Source organism: Stigmatopora nigra, chromosome 11, assembly GCF_051989575.1.
Source record: "Stigmatopora nigra isolate UIUO_SnigA chromosome 11, RoL_Snig_1.1, whole genome shotgun sequence".
Lineage (NCBI taxonomy): Eukaryota > Metazoa > Chordata > Actinopteri > Syngnathiformes > Syngnathidae > Stigmatopora > Stigmatopora nigra.
The window spans coordinates 4,998,731-5,016,064 of NC_135518.1; the positions used below are offsets into that span (position 1 = coordinate 4,998,731).

General features: G+C 42.3%; 1 protein-coding gene and 1 long non-coding RNA gene across 3 annotated transcripts in view; one reads left to right on the forward strand and one right to left on the reverse strand.

Moving 5' to 3' along the window:
- LOC144204345 (uncharacterized) overlaps positions 1 to 17,334 on the forward strand; it is a 63,843-nt gene that overhangs the window by 34,853 nt on the left and 11,656 nt on the right. The window contains exons 5-6 of one of the 2 annotated variants that reach the window (XR_013327872.1): positions 3,636 to 3,788; positions 16,085 to 16,342. This is a non-coding gene — a long non-coding RNA (uncharacterized LOC144204345). The remainder of the gene's footprint in view (positions 1 to 3,635; positions 3,789 to 16,084; positions 16,343 to 17,334) is intronic. The other variant, XR_013327871.1, reaches the window with a different exon arrangement.
- The window catches only part of anos1 (anosmin 1), a 64,224-nt gene that overhangs the window by 11,486 nt on the left and 35,404 nt on the right, over positions 1 to 17,334 (reverse strand). The window contains exons 3-9 of the mRNA XM_077728279.1: positions 17,007 to 17,069; positions 16,075 to 16,297; positions 10,033 to 10,217; positions 9,247 to 9,376; positions 6,315 to 6,520; positions 2,760 to 2,904; positions 1,316 to 1,468 (exon numbers count right to left, since the gene is read on the reverse strand). Of these exons, the coding sequence (XP_077584405.1) occupies positions 1,316 to 1,468; positions 2,760 to 2,904; positions 6,315 to 6,520; positions 9,247 to 9,376; positions 10,033 to 10,217; positions 16,075 to 16,297; positions 17,007 to 17,069 (1,105 nt within the window). The remainder of the gene's footprint in view (positions 1 to 1,315; positions 1,469 to 2,759; positions 2,905 to 6,314; positions 6,521 to 9,246; positions 9,377 to 10,032; positions 10,218 to 16,074; positions 16,298 to 17,006; positions 17,070 to 17,334) is intronic.

The following is a 17,334-nucleotide window of genomic DNA, read 5'->3' on the forward strand; positions in this document are numbered from 1 at the left end:
TTTAAACAGGTCAGATGTGTAGTCCGATAAGAATCGTTACTACCAGTTTTCCCGTCGTCCTGCAGACTGTAGTCCGACTGTGGCCTCTTTGAAGGTGATCGTAAATGGTTATCTGTTGCTGGTCATACGGCTTGTAATTGACCGAGGCCTGAAGTCAATTGGCAATAATCCAGCTCACCCATGACCCTGAGTAATTAAAGTGCTGTAGAAAATGGATGGACAGGGAGTAACAGCCAAAGATGTCGCTAGTCTTGCAGTCGCTGCAGTCTTTTGTCTGCTCTGGCCAGACAGCGATATATTATCTGATCAAGTATACGGGGCGCTAGACTTTGGCATTGTGGTGAGAATTCAGAGGCCTGAGCTGCTTTGGATCACGATGAATGAGGGTTTAATCACGGTCCAGTTAACCTGTCCTTTCATTTTGTCCGTCACACAAACCAGATGTCCTCAGACTAAGATTCCAAGGGCCATCATTGTGTTTACAGTAGTCGAACCCGGCTCGTCGGAGCCGGAATTCCTCCCTCGCGTCTAATGAATGGCAGCGGCTTGCACTGTACGCTGCAGAAACGAGGAGCCTGGAAGACGATTTACAATGTTCTTTAACACCGTGATTCCCCAGCCGTGATTGATCGCAGTTCGCAACAGTCCAAGCCAACCTTTGCAAACAGTTTTAAGCCAAGTGCATCTCCTCGCTTCGCTCTTCTGATTCAGCAGTTGCTGTCTCACCAGGCTTTCCTCTTCAAGCCAGGCTTTGCATTCTTGACTTGGGGATGTGGAGTTTGGCTTGGCCCCCGATATAGATTAATAACAGAGCATAGAGTGGCCGATGGGATCTGACAGGTTACCCTGAGAGCGTTACTTTCAAGGCTTCCATATTTCACCTCTGGCATGAGCCGAAAACTTGGGGAAACGTGTGCGTGCACCTTCCTGAGCCGTGTGACATCGGTTCTTACAAAACAACAAGGACCGCTTCACCGCCCGAGCACGGATCTATTAAAGGCAGCTGTCAATAATTCCCACGGCGCGGCTCCCGCTCAGCGTGTTTATTGTTCTTTACTAAACAGTGGCTTCGCTCTGCCAGCCTGTGTGCAGGTCTGACACCATCTTCCCTCTTTCAGCCCTCACACAAAGACACATTGATTCATTTAGTCCATCGACACAATCAGCTAACAGATCTATGAAGAGATTGTTCTATTGTTTGGCTGACGAGAGCCAAGCATAACACATTATTATATAGCATTCATCATCCGTGGCTGTAACAGGGTGCTAATGTGATTTTATTAAAGCTATTAATCAAGATAGATTTTGTTCATACCTCCGCGGTTCTTCCAGTAGACACGAACTTGCAGCTGACCATCTTGGTAGAAGGGCGTGCCCACCTCTAGAGGGCCAGAAGGTCGCTTTGCCTTGGACAAGGTTGGTCCAGCAAAGGATATCTCTTCTTTCTTCGACTTGTGCACTGATTTGACTGAGGAGAGAAACGAGCCATGTTTGCATTGCAGTTTAAACACAACATTGACTCTGTCATCATGGCCGCGGCGTGACAACTGTTTTCTTGTCAAACCCGAGCAGCTACAACATGTTCTTTATGCACGAGTGTGCCGGAGCTGGACGGGTACCAACAAGCTCGATTCCCAATTCCAGCCAAGTTTTATACCTTAAAAAATGTATGCGTGTAGCACTGAGGCTTAGTCTGTCTGCTAATAGTTCATAAGGAGAACTTGGAGCTTGCGGAATGCAAACAAACTCAAGGAAAATTGACTTTAGTAACGGGTCGGAGATATCACACAGTGCATGGCTTATTCTTTAGATACTAAGCCAATTCAGTTTGGTTTTATAGCAGTAAATTTCGAGTTACGTTATATTTCATGCCATTCCATTCAAGTAGCAATCACCCTCCCTGATGTATGACACCTCTGTTTTGTTTCAATTTTTCACTTTGCTTATTTTTTTCCTAGTGAACAAGCGAATGTAGATCTAATCCCGCCACAGTGTTCCTTTACATTACAAGTGAAATTCAAGACTTTTAAAGACCTTTTAAAGCAAATTCAACACCAATTCTGAGTCAAATTGTGTACGACCAAGCCTTGAAAATGTTTGACAATTTCAGGCAATACATCGTAATTTCTAATATAAGACATACCTGAGAAGGTTTAATGTTTTTTTAAGACACGATCAAGATTAGTAATTAAAGACTTTTAAACTCTGTACCTGTAGACCAACAACAAGACACATTATTATTGAGTAAATTGTCATTGTACTATAACCAGAAGATATTTTTATACAAAGATATGATTTCATGGATGTTTTGTCAATGCTTGAAATGAATATCCAAATGATTCCAAATTTTTATGACATACTGGCACTTAAGAATGTTTACGAGTTGTTTGAAATCTGTCTAAAATTTTGCCAATTTTAAAAAAAGTTTCATATATTATATGCCAATAGTTATTGTATGCTTTAAATAATATTATAGATGTATGGTAGTTATTAGTTAATAGCAAAATTGAAAGTTGACGGTGATTGATGTCCAATCAATTTTGACTGGAGGCCATCTGCTGCAAAATGTTGTTTTTATTGCTTTCAATGGCAAGCAATGTGTTAACATACACATAAAATAAATTATAACAAGTTGTGGAATTGTTGTTGATCCACTTTCTTGGACAAACAAAATCATCACAGTGACACCTGGCAAAGAGTGGTACAAGTCCGACAGCTGAACGAGCAAGTAAATATTATCCAAGTCTAGTTGTGTTTACCTGCTTCTGTATTCTGGGTGGTGCTGAATTGCAGCATGGCCTTAGAACTCTTCAGTCGCACCTGTCCCCAATACGTCACGGCCTGCACCTCCACCGTGTAGCTGCTGTTGCCTTGTAGCGCCTCCAACTCCACCCAGTTCTGAGCCTGTGACGATAGAGTTGGCATTTAAGCACCGTTGTGGCAAAACCGAAGCTTGCGGGATAGCCCTTCTTATGAAGAACACATGTGAAGCTGATGAAGGCCTCCTCGTGGTGAAGAGATAGCCTTCGGGGCCCCGTGAGGGAGCCGTGTTGTCACGGCCTCCCAGGGTTTCCATTTTGCATTCCGCCAGCCTCTTGACGAGCTCTTATTATTGAGCGTGTGCGTGTTTTGACATTCCCGGGACCAGCGGGGTGCTTTCGGAGCCCCTGGGTGCCAAAGTGGAAACCAGTAGTACATGTGTCAATAGGTGTCTGGTATCTCAGCTCTCGGTGCCGCATCTGCTCTTCATTTTGAAAAACTAATTCAGAAGAAGTCTCTCCGCAGGTGCGTGCGCGCTGTCTAGACTATACAACCTTTTTCTGCTTGTGTCCTTAATGGAATTCAACACGTGTGCAGAAGGATGAATGATGCAAAAGAAGTATAACGTCGTCATTGGTGCGAATACAGTAACCACAGTTCACGCTTCGCAATGTGAATTTGATTTTGCGCCTTGTGGAACCGATCCACAGCTATTTGTGGTTTTGTGCTCTTTTTGAAACTCCCTAAGATGATGCCAAAGCCCTTGAGGAGTTGGTATCAACCCGAGTGAGAGACAAGCTACTGTATGTAAGGTTATGAGTTTCCCATTAAACTGATTTGGAATCCTAGTTTCCAGTTTTCTCTCTTTTTTATAGGGTACAGGAACACTACGGCTGCCATTGAAATTCAATCCATTTTGACTGGGTGGGGCCAATGAACGAAGATGGCTCTTTCCATCTTTTTCCTTAGGATTGATTGGCTGTCATTGGCAGCCAATGAGTTCAAATGGTTCACTGAATAGGACTTAGGTGAGTGAGGGTGGGTCTTACAATTAATGGAACTGGTTTGAATCCAAATAGTTCGAAACAGCAAATATTGATTGTCTGATTGAGCTGCTGTGTTAAAAAGAATGGTCGGTGGCGACCAGTTTATGGTTTAGTCTGCCTTTCAGCAAATGCCAGCTGGGTTAGACTCCAGCACCCCTGAAAAAGGATGTCGGAAAAATTTCAGTAACAAGATGGTCCAAATTGTAAAGTAAAGACGAATAGATTGTTGGATTGGGTGAAAGTTAAGACTGTTGTAAACATACCAGGCAAATTTGAATGGAAAAAAAATCCAATTTCGTCATCCAAGTTGTAGTAATTGAAAATATTTTGACTTTATCACTTCTTTTACATTAATTTGTTCATTATAGACAGATATACTGTATGTACAAATTCACTAGTAGTGGAACTCTGTCATAAACTGAGGTCTACTTGTAGTTTGTAACTGCTATTTAATTATATGGCACTTAGCAGCCAAATACTTTCTTATGTTGACTTACTTGTCTCTGCTTATCATCACACTTTTTTGTACGCTGTCACTGGTACCACTTCTAGGTTGGCATTACAAAAACAACCAAAAAAGCCAAAGAAAAGACAAGTTGATCCTTGCATAAATTTACTCCAATTGAATGACTTTAGTAGTTTGCCGCTGTATTTCTAAAAATGTATTATAATAATACAGACTTCCATTACAAGTCAAATTACTGTGTTAGGAGTCATTGTGTGCAAACATTTCATGAAGTGGTTTGTCACAGTCCATTTGTTAGCCGCAAGCAAGAATTCCAGAAAAAATGAAGCAAAATGGCTTTTGCCAGAAATGTAGTGAATATCTCGCAAGCTGTATAAATGTCAAAGAAAATAACTATAATACTGCACATTGCCATGATTTATACTTCTCATTTACTAGACCGATTTCTTCTTCAATACAGTATCAAAGCTGTAAACTATGCGGCCTGGCAAAATTGCACAAAACCTCTGCAGTGATAAACACAATAAATAGAAGAATGTCAGAAGGATGTTTTTAATTTGGGGGATGTTCAACTGATCTTTAAAAGACCTAATCAATGAAGACACGCGGGTTAGATAGGAAGTCCACTATTTAGAATGGATGTTATTTGCTTTATACCAAAGCTGGAAAGTCACTAGTTTCCAACTCACTTTCACAAATGTAGTAGAGAGTCTGCATTATGGTATTTATACTGTATGAAAAACACATGCTATACCAGTTGGTAAATAGAATTGGTTAACGGGTTTAAGTGTAGAGCACATGATTGTGGGCAACAATAACAAAAAACAATCAAGAATACGGTTGATTGTCAAAAATGTAAATTGAACTCATGTTGAGTAAATTAAAACTTAGCATGTATTGTGTTAACATTTAATGGTAAAATGCTCCTATTTAGGAGCAAGCCAGTGACCTGAGATTTTTAAAAAAAGTTCTAAACTTATCTATTAATTCCACACACTAGTTTTTAATAGTGATGTCCTGTACTCAGTATTGGTGGCCTTAATGGCTGTTTTTGGAGTATTTGATCTGGTTAATCACGTGCGTTTTCAGTACTGTGGTGCTTTGAGGTTTTGGTAAATAAAACCACTAGGCAGCCTTTGTTGAGTAGGACTACTTCTCTTCACAAACTAACCATAAAACAGAATGGTATGTAATATTTGTAAGAAAAAGCTACCATCAATGTATAAGCCTTATTTAAAACAAAAATATGATTAGTCATTCACTAGTGCCATTGTGTTTGGCATTAATATATCTCGTAAAAACTGTATCGGATGTCATAAAACCTGCATTGGGACATCCCTAATTCTGAAGGCATACAAAATAATACAGCAGTCCAGATTTTGCCATGCCCCTAGAGTTTGACATCTGTGGAGTACAAGGAGGACCAAAAAACACACTCGGGCTTATAAAAAGTCATGACTTCATTATTTTAGTTAAAGGCTTGAACGTTAGGTTTTTTTATGGGCGAATGTCTAAGAAAATGGAATTTTTATCTTGACTTAATAATGAACTGTAAACTTATCAATGACATCATTCATCGAACCATAGCGTTGCAAAATCGTAGTTCCTGGTGTCGATGTAGCCTTAACTCAATGCGCCTCTCACAAAATCTAAAAATATCTGCTTATAATTTGTCCTCACTTGTAAGTGTGACTAAAATGCTTACATGTAATAAAGCAGAAGAAGCAGACGCAAAGCGCTGCCAATACAAATAAATCAGCTCCAGTAATTTTTAGTATCCTGGTAGCCTCTGTGTCGTAAGTACAGTAAATAACGACCCAATAATGTTTCTTCGGTGGAAATATTGTATGAATCGAAATTACTGTCTGCTTCTTCAAAGCAAAATTGGGTTGACGGGTTCTTCAATCAGTCTGAGGAAAGAGTCACAACAAACAAAATCGTTCAATCTGCTCATGATTGATAGTTTCGCGCGCAACATTGGAGAATACTAAGGAGGGGACCCTGAGTGAGATAATGTCGGAAAAGTAAGAGGGAGTGTTTACCCCGTTGGTGGTCTTTCTCCTCCTCTTCTTAGACGGAATTGTCGATTTAGTGGGAACGGTCCAGCTCCAGAAGACTTTGTAGTGATGTATGGGGATGTCTGGTTCCTCTGGCACACTCCAGTTCAGACGAACCGTCACCAGGCCTTCATCTCCCTGTGTTACGTTGGTGACACGCAAGCTGGCGGGGCGCGGTGGGGCTGACGGGTCTGCGGGACGAAGCAACAAACGCTGTCACGGGGATGACAAAATTAACACATCTGCAGACATTTAAGCCGTTGAAGTTCTTTCGGGCGAGTCTAATTTAAGGTGGGGTACGTTTGTAGACAGAACGCTGTGGGGTGACGGCTATGACACGGTGTAGAGTAATTAGCCCTACGTTGACAATGCAATGACATGTTATGACAGGTGTCATATCGCGGTGGCGCGAGTAGTCAGGGGTGCTGATGTACAGGGAAAATACTACAAATAATTTGTGACCATATTTCACTTATTCCCAGCCATTGGCGGTGAGAGCAGTGAATGAGTTTTCCTTGATTCTGATATCAAAGAGAGCAAAGGGCCATTTGACAGGCACAAAAACAAAGGATAGTAAGAAAATGACTTTTTCTACCCCACCTGAAACGCATTTAAAAACCTCGACGTACACATGGGCTCGGCATAGCAGCTAACGTTGGCGGGGTAAGACAAATAAGCCTCCCGTCCGTACAAATTGCCCTAACAAAAAGTGGAGCAGAGGCAAAATTGCAATCAGATGATACAGGGCAGGCTATGTAAATAGCAACGCTGTGACCGAATGTCCGGGAACTCATCAGAGTCGTGACAGCTCCCATCAATCTATCAATGTCCTACCACTGATTGGCCTGATTGGGGATCTCTTCCAATTCCCCCAAGAGGATTCCCTTTTTTCCCCCACCTGGTTCCGTGTTCAGACATTTGCAAGACTCTGGGGGGAACCTAGGCATGATGAAGGATTGACAGTGGGGGTCAACATATACACACATACACAGCCAGTATGTAATAGCAGACACATATGTACTTTGTCTTTGGAGGAAGTCAAGATTTCAACACAGAGGCTTTGAATACATCACTTCACAATGCTAACTCAAGGATACTCAAATGATGCAAAATTGCAATTTTCTGGCCTCGTGTTCATACTTATAGAATTATTGTTTTCAAAGGAGGCGGTGGGTGAATTAGGGTTAGTGCGTGGGTCTTGCAGTTCTGGGATTGAGGTTTTGATCCTGTGTGGACTTTGCATCTTCTCCCTGGGCTTGTGTGGGTTTTTTCAGAGTACTCCCACATCCCTAAAACATGCATGGTTGACTGGTTGAACACTAAATTTGCCCATAGATATGAGTGTGAGCTAGAATGGTTGTCCATCTTTGTTGCCCTGGGATTGGCTGGCCACCAGTATCCCCTGCCTGGTGCCCGTAATTACCTGGGATAGGCTCCACCACCACCCCACCACCCTTGTGATGATAAGTGGTTCAGAAAATTAATGAATGAATGTTTTCGAAGGTCTGTTGGTCACGAAAAAAAATTGTAAGTTGCCTATGTCACATTCTATTCTTCCTAAATTTTAGCCTTAGAAATCAGATCATAACTCGCCGTCCAATACGCTAATCTAAATGAAATATCTGGGGCTAAGAATGTTTCATTGCGCAGGCTTGCCAACATGTCAAACAAACTCTTTTAGTCTCATGCAACTAGGCAGCGACATGACGTTAATCTGTAGCTAAGATCTACAGCTAGCACAACGTTACGTCACTCTCTTAGGGAGCCAAAACTACACTTAAGTTCATTTGGGAGCTGAAGTATCACTTCTAATTTAGATGTATTACATTTATGCATGACTGTAAAGAAGCAGCGTGGGGAAACCCCGCCTGTAATTTAGCTACACTGACTCATGGCAGAATTTTTTAGAATGGTCTAACCAAATCCCATTTTTATCAAATTAAAACATGTATTTTGGATTGAGATTGAGCCAATCCATTCATGTTTCTATATTAAATTCCGATGCCAGTTTCATTCAAAGGTTCCGATCCATGAGTCATATCTCAGACTTCAGCATTTCAGGCATTCAACTGTGATTTGGGGAATGCCTTTACAGTTCTCAAAATGTTATTTCACAATTGTCAACAGAGAAATTAATATTCTAATGTTTGATTTTGGGTCCACTTTTATGAGCGATGGTCATTTTTTACTGTTTACAAGTCCAACCCAACCACCAGTTTAAGATGGAGTCGGCAGCGTTTGGTGTAAATATTCTTTTCTTAATTGACAAGAGGGAAACTTAATTAACAGTTTTATTTTGTGCCAGTCAATCTGACTCAAAAGGCTCCTTTTTTAGGCATTTTTGGCTCCAAAAATTAGATTTGCTTGAGAAACAGGATTTGACACCAAACCCTCATGGGATTTAAACCCAAAATACGGCCCCCTCGAAAGCAGGAAATAGCTGCTGGTAGTCTCAAGATTATTTATTTCCCCCCAAAATGGCCATAAATACAACGAAAGGCTGTTGGTGTGATTTGATTACTTTTGGCTGAGTTCACCTGAGAACCAGTATTGGTCAGTGAACCTTCCTGCAGGCCAAGCCCAAATAGAGGAGACCTTGGCGTCTATGAGAGAAGAATGTCACAAAACTTTGACTTTGACAGTCAACCCATCTCAATTTAAAAAAAATGTTCCATGCCAAGTTTAGGGACCATCACTCACATATAGTTTTAGTTCATCATACCATATACACATGAATAAACACTTATGAAAGAAGGACTTGCAAAACTTTGTATACCAATAGTATGTGTGACCAGAATCTGCACCTGCTGCAGGGTCTGAAGCCCCACAAAAGGAGATCAGCTGGTGTCAAACAGGAACTGACACTTTAATGTGTCAGGCCACACACACACAAAAGCAGGCACATGTACATACGCACCTCTCGAGGAGCGGAAGTGTTTGCTTGGCGCAGTGAAACCGCGGGTCCCGTGCACATTGACTGCCGCCACTCTGAACTGGTACCATCTGCTGGCTCTGATGTCGGCCAGTTGGACCCGTTCCTCGGCAATCTGAGGGACAGATGGGGAGAAGGAGAACAGCAGGGGTCAGGGTTCGGGCCGGGTCAGAGCCCCTGTGTAGGTTTGCTGCCACATCAGTCATCCGTGCGTTTCTCCTTATGGAAACTTTCAAAAGGCACCGTGACTTTGAAGAATGGGCAACTGTGTAGAGGCGTCTGTCAGCGTAGCCCAGAACTTTCACAGCTGCATCGTTTGAACTCTTCGGTGTACATGTGAGCTACAGTAGTGAGACACCTTACGGTTTACACCTACTGGAAATCAAGATAGAACAATGTTTTCCAGCGATACAAAATCGCAACCTACTCTGGTGCTTTGAAAATATTTTTCAGCGAATACCACCCCAATGGATAATGTCTTGTTTAAGTACAACAATCAGGGCCAATTGTAACTCTTGGCTTCCATTGGCGTCATTAGACATCCACTCTGTTTCGTCTGTGAGAGGTGGCAGCGATCCTTAAAATGGATTGGATATCTAGCACGGTCAATGGCAGCCAATGCTTTGTAAAGGTTTAAGGGTGTAGTGAAAAGGAGAATGACTTATGGTAGATATTTTGGATTATTTTAGTGTGGTAACACAACAACAGCAGAGACTCCCTAGGATGTTTTGTTGTATCAGTTGGTTTGGGTATTATTGTTAAGTTACCCACCTGTGCAATGGTCTCCCACTCGGTTGCGTCATCTTCACTGGGATGAATGCCAAAGTTCCATCGCCGCTGCACCACGTAGAGGACAGGTTCTACAGAAATGTTGAACTTGGAGGACCAGCGTATCTCCAGCTGACCCGAGAGCAGCTCAGTAAACACCAGCTCCTTCCTGGGCTTCAGCGGGACTCCTGCGGAAGACAGCGGTTGGCAAGTTAACGTCGCGTTTTATTCATTTGCGCAAAGCACTCTTCAAAAATACATAAAATGCAGCACAGACTTTTGAGAACGAGACATGATCTCACTGCAATAGGTTGGATTCACACTGCGGGTCAATAGCATCTTCTCTTGACTGAGACGTGAGGTGACACTTTTGGCCAAAGTGCTGTGTTTTAGTAGCTGGGAACGTCAAAGTTCACTCGCGTCACTGCACTTTGCAATCGGCCTCTGAGGTGAAACCGCGGATTTCCCGTGTGAGCTTCATTAAGTGATGAAGATCAGACCAAAGCTCATCCAATACTGGATTTACTGCCTCTGGAGTCGAAGATGGGATCAGTGATAATGAGCTAGTGATTGGAGTAGTTAGTCAATATGCTGTCAAGAGCTTTCCAACGTTACACTGCCAACTGCAATAATGACATCGTATTGAATACTTCAGTCTGAACGATTAACAGACAACTGAGGAGAATGATAGTTTCCTGTATTTACTTCCCTGCATGTTGGTTACAGTTGTGACCTGAACTTGGGGCCAAACGGGCAAAGTGGAGACTGTAAATTATAGTACTGACATATATATAGATAGATATAGGTCTAGATATTTAGATATTTTTGTTATCAAGTAGGCAAGGCTCGTGGGAAATAGCTCATCTCCCACATCATTTTTTCTGACTTGCATAAATTTGTTGACATCATGTTTCTTTCAAATATGCAATGCGCCCGCAACAAAAATAAATTTGGCACCCTGCCCCAAATGATTCTTCAACTAGCAAAATAGTTGTGGATTATTGGATTATTCATGCCTGCCAAGATTTGCAGACATTATGTCCCTCTGAAATAAGACCAAACTTGTATTTGACCCTCTCACTAAAATGAGTTTGATACCCCTGAAGTAGAGACATGCTGAGTTGAGTAGGAAGTACCTGGTAGAAACTATATAGTCAATGACGTATTGAGATTTTACTGGCTTGGTGGTGTGTTTTAACAGCTGTTCAGTTGCATCGTTGTATTCAGGCCATGTGCAGTAAAAGTTAGCTTTATTACAAGCAGGAGTCCTAATTCTTATCCAGCACTTATTGGCCGTTATTAGGTAAACGATGTGAGCAACAGCTTGAGACATAATGAGCAAAGGATTGTCGTCAATAAGATGTCAGTGGCATTTGGATGTTATATTGGAAAGCGCCAAAATCACGCCAAATTGAGCACGAGTCAGAAATGTAAATATTAATATGGGGTTCTGGATTTTTTTTGGTCACAGTAGATACTCATCATATCCAAGAAGAGACTTAGGGCCAAAGATTGGATGTAATAATGGTGAGAATTACCCAAAGCTAAGAAAATGCAACAGTTTATGATAGCCTATGTATTTATTTTGGTCATTTTATATTTCATTCTTAGGGACAGTGCATAAGACAGGAAAATGGGCAGTTGCAGCAATTTGGAAACTCTGGAGTAATAATAAGGCAGGATCCAGATCTAAAGCACTGTGCTAACAGATGTATTTATTTGTGTCATTTCAGATTTCATTCAAGGGAAAGCAAAAACTGGATATTATACTGCAATAAGATCCCAACATGATACGTTAGTTGTGGTCGCAAGACCCCACCACGAGTCTCCATGCACATGTTTTATTCACCATTTTGCTAAATAGGGTGTTACTTTTTCCCACCAGTGACCAAAATGAGCTCTCAGTAGTGCCGAGTTTAGAAGAAGTCGCTAACCTTTGCTGCATTGTGAACCTTCCCTCTCACCTGGGATCAGTCCAAGCACCCAAAAAAACACCATATTGAGGTCACTTACTTATTCTTTGCATTACTACACTTTAAGATTGAGATATTTTAGCAGCATGTCTGTTAGCCACTCATAGTGACGTTCTCTTGCATCACTGCACTTTGCAGTCAGCCTTGCAAAGCCTGTGCACAGTAAATGCGAGCTTTATTAAATGCAGAAGGTTCGCCTGATGCTCATCCAATACCGAATTGCCACCATTAACTCAAAGATGGAAGCGGCTTTGGCGATAATGAGATAGGGATTGGGCCACGCCGTCAATAAACTGTCAAGTCCTTTTGAACATTAATATTGTACTTCTGCCGTCCAAAGCACGCTCGAGGCTACCGCAGGGCTTGTTGGGGGGGTAGCATGATCAACACCCAGTTTTGACCTCGCAGCATTTCATCTAATTGCAACTCATAAAAGGGGATTGGATGAATACGCTGGCAGATGAAGAAAGGGCCCCCAGAGCGGCATGTGGAGTCTTTTGTTTCACCCCTGCGATAACAGCGTCATACATGCGTACAGCTGGGGGTCATTGCACTGCGGTTTCACAGCTCGGCGGCTTGTGTGTGTTTGTGTGCGCCAGCGGACCGACGTGTCACATTTCCTTCGCCACGACGTGCGCCTGGCTAACCGCAGCATTCCTCCCTTCCCCTGTGCCTGAGCTCATCTTCCCACAAAGTCACCCAAGTTTTGGTGCAGACACACGAAACTGCACCAGCGCACATCTGCGCTCACGTCCTGGCTTCTCTAGCAAAACGTGGGTGGGTATCGAATGCACTTTTTCGATGCTTTACGCCTCCCAAAGATAACTTTCGAGTCGGGCTCCTGCCCAAGAATCACACAGCGTTCGTCTTTCGATGGTCCTGCGTGCTTACTCCAGGCACCGTGACGTAACCCTGCTGTCAGGGCGCCATTTTGGGGGGTAGATTGAGGGGACAGCGTCCATTCATGTCTTCATCTCGATAATTATTTCCACTGTTAACACGCAAGCTGTCATTAAGACTGCACTAATCATGATGAGTGGAAGAAAAACACAATGTAGGCGAAGGGATAGTGAATAGGCTAATTAACCTTCATTACAATCATTCAATTTAATCATTTTGACATTTACATTTTACGCTCTATTTTCCCCCGTCATATTACCATGAGACACGATCATTCGGGTTGCATCAGTGTAGACCGCCGATTTTTAAACAATGTATTGTGCACGATCCAAAAATAGGGAACGTAATAGCGGTTTGTTAATGATCCAGCCATCCATTTTCTAAATCACTTTTCCTCATGAGAGCCACACCCTATACTGCACTATGGACTGGGAAAACAAAGCATTTGTTTTTGAGTCTTCAATCAATTACTGTGGCGGGCTGCCATTAAGAAATACAGAAAATCTCAATCAGGGAAAGAGTGAGTGTTGAAGGTCTGAACATATTCATTCAATCATTTGCTGGACCACTAATCTGCACAATGGTTGCGGGGGTGCTGGAGCCAATCCCAGCAGTCTCCGGGCCAGAGGCAGGGGATACCGCAATTTTAGAATGTCCAACCAGCCTACCATGCATGCTTTTGGAATATAGGAGGAAACTGGAATACCCAGAGAAAACCCACACAGGCCCAAAGAGAACACGCCAACTCCAAACAGGAGGACTGACCTGGATTTGAACCCAGGCCAACGCGCTTAACCCTCATCCGCCGGGCCACCTGGTCTGAATATAGATAGAGTAAATGTTTGGGTTCATTTTTTTTAACACCGGTCTGATAGGAAGAACTAAATTATGGGGTTACCCCAACTTGTGGGGGTAAAAATGATATCAATGAACATAAAACATGCATTTACACTTAAATTTGACTGAGGTCTTGAGTTATCTGCCTCAAAATGGGAATTATTGCCAACCCCAATCTCATTGGGCGTCCTAAACTATACTAAAGCCCATTTGGACACATCTGAGAGTGATCTCACCAGGGAAATGCTCCATTTCACTCTGCTTGTGTTTGCTAATAGCTTCCAGCATCACAGATCATCACGGCAAGGACTGAGTACGCATACACGCACCCGCTTGTACACACATAGAAACAATTATACCCTTTAAACTATGAGCGACTAATTAGACCTTTGACACGGAGAGGCCACAAGAGCAATTTCTCTGGAACGCCAGGGTAAAATGTTGGCGTAGGACTGTGTAAATGCCGAGGCGACAGCGAGCTGTCATGCAGAACCGATGACTGCATAGGCGAAGGTCCCTGAAATACCATGGATGGTTTTCATCGACCGGGTCACTAAAATGGTACGAGGTTAGTTCGCTTTTCATCTTTCCACATTAACTTTCTGTTCACCTTTTAGGCCAAAACATCCACAAATAGAGGTTCTCAGTCTCTTGAGAGATTCCATATTCCAGATTGCGTGCACTTGCCGGTTGTTACGACTGTGTGCGCGTGTGTACTGTTGTCGCAGTGTGATGAAAAACAGGCCATGGCAACCGCTGTTCCAAGATCGATGCGGACTCTTTGTCCGCTGTGCTATGTTGGCCTTGAGCAATGGACAACAGCAACGTGCTGTGGGATGGTGTTTTAGTTTACACCTCACAGCATAACAGTTCACTTGGTCAGCCCAATAACAACTCAGTTGTACCAATATGCTGGACTAGAATAACAAGATGATCCAGTCATTTTCAGAATGAGAAATTACCATATGATTAAAATAACCCCTAGTTTAAAAGAAATGACTCTAAAATTCAACTGAAATCATAAATTGTACATGTAGACTCACTGGTCACTTTATAAAACAGGTCAGCCGTAGACATAAACAACCATACACACCCCCAATCATACCGCAGAGCTGCAAACTACACTGGAATTTCAGGAGTTTACCCGGGAATGCAAAGCAAACTTCGGAAAACCTCCTTAAACTCTGGAATTCCCTGAAAATTGTCACTTAGCTTTTTTTTTGAAGTAACCATTTCGGAAAAGTACCAAATTTCCAATTTAAATGCCTTGAACTGCACGTCAATGCTACGACTTCTGCCATCTTGATTCACCTGCACCATTAAACTGGAGTAATTCGATAGCACAAGTGCATTGTGAATCATCCGAGTTACATGTTCTGACGAATGATTTGTCTCATTGATCCGGAAGTGGGACAAATGTACACATGAAATGGGGTCGACGGAGGTTGGCAGCTCTGGAACCGCCACCAGCGGGAATTGAGCCTGAGCCTTCCCACCCCAAAGTCGGGCGAGTGAACCTCTACACCACAAAGCGGCCGTGATAACATGATCTCTTTCTTAATCACATGGCAGAAACTAAATGCATTCAGGCATGTAGCCATGGTTAGGTATGGCTTCTGCTTTTCAAACCAAGGACCTGAATGGTAAAACGCATGAACTAAGTGACTTTGAAAGTGTTTACAGTTGATGGTTCCAGACATGGTGGTCTAAGAATTGCAGAGACTGTCAATTTACTGTGATTGTAACGAATAACCATCTCTAAAGTTTGCAAAGAATTGTCCAAAAAAGTGAAAACATTCAGTCGGTGACAGTTCTGTGGGCAAAAAATGCTTTGAAAGAGCAACAGGAGCTCAATTCACTACTTGCAACACACACAACACTTCCAAATCATCTTTTTTCTTCACGTAGTATCCAATTAGGTATAGAACATTTTTTTCCAGTACTTCTTCCAGATTATGTTGGGGAAGCACACCATTTAATTGGTTTTGAAGCTGATAAATATTTCTGATTCGAGCCTTTGCCTACTGACGATGGACCAGAGGCAAGATAAACCCAAAGGTAGTTTTCAGCCGCGAGGTATTTGTAAACAAACAAACATTTACATTCACATTCACCTTTACACCTACGGGCAATTAAGTCATTATTAAACATAACCTGCATTTTTACTAACGGACGTGGGAGGCAGTCGATGGAAAAAAACGAGTCGAGCGTGAACTTACATTTAATAGGCTAAACAACAAGTGAATTGAGGGTTATGCTACTTTGAATTAGTCTACTTAAACTATTTAGTTAGCATGACTAATAGGATGTATTACTTAATATTATTACTTCTTACCTTTGTACAGGTTCTTGGGGACCTGGCAGGTGTGTCCGCAACCATTGGAGCAGCATTTCTTGACGGCCGAGCACTCTCCGTCCTCCTCGCAGCTCTCCACGCAGGCCGCCGCGAAGCCGCTGGCCTTCTCTGGGGCGGGGCAGTCGCCCTGCTTCACGCCCTCGATGGACTTGAGGAACTCGCAGCTTGTAAGGCATTCGTAGTGCTTCTTGGGAAAAAGGGGCTGCCAAATAAGAGGACAAAACGGTGCTTTCAATCACATTGGAGGGTGAGTGAACACTTTTATTTTGATGAAGTGTCGTTGGTCAAACTAACTCATTCACTGCCATTAATGGAGAAATCTTTCCAAAATTCATTTGAACCTTTACCGCCATCTTTGGCAGCCAATGAGTTAAGTCCATTTGGGGCTACATCATGTTTTGGAATTGTGTGCAATGATGATGTGTTTTACTAAAGTTTGATTCAAATACAATCCCATTAGTAGTCAATGGGAGATTGAAGGGGTGAAGTAGTTGAATATTCTTTCTATTTAGTTTTAATATTCTCTCTCTAAAACAAAAAAGTGATTGAGGAGTACTGACCTCACGGAATATTTGCCCTCCCGATTTCGAAAAAACTAAGATAGATATTTTTAAATGATAAATTTAAGGACGTCAAATAATCTTAGACTATTTAGATGATGGTGGAAATCAGAGAATATTTGGGATTACTTAGGTTGATTAACCATGGCCACATTGTATGATGACAACTGCTGTAAATAAAACTGAAAAAACACACATGCACATATTACAATGGCAATGTTCAAACGATATGTTGCCTGAGGCTGAATAATGAACCTCCAAAAAAAACCCATAACTGCCATGTAGCCTACAACAAAGATGACTTTGCCAGCCCTACTTTTAGATGGACCCAATAAGGCAACAAAAACATACCTCACATAGATCCTGGCACTGGTTTTCTTTCAGGTCCCATGATTCCTTGCAGGGCTCTAGGCACTGTAAAAAAAAAAAATAGCAAGAGAACAGGTGTCAGCGACATCAAAAGATGTTTGATTCCCGCAGGCCACACACACACACACACCTCCCTTTCCTACAGATGCCCCGCATACCTTGAACAGACATAAATAATCTCAATCATAAAGCAAACATGACCAAGGTAGGTCCATTATGCACAGACAGACACACCCTGTCTCTTGTAATCTAGTACTGTTTGGGTTCCTATTGATGTAGCCCCTGACAGATTCCACCTTCATGCCTAAAC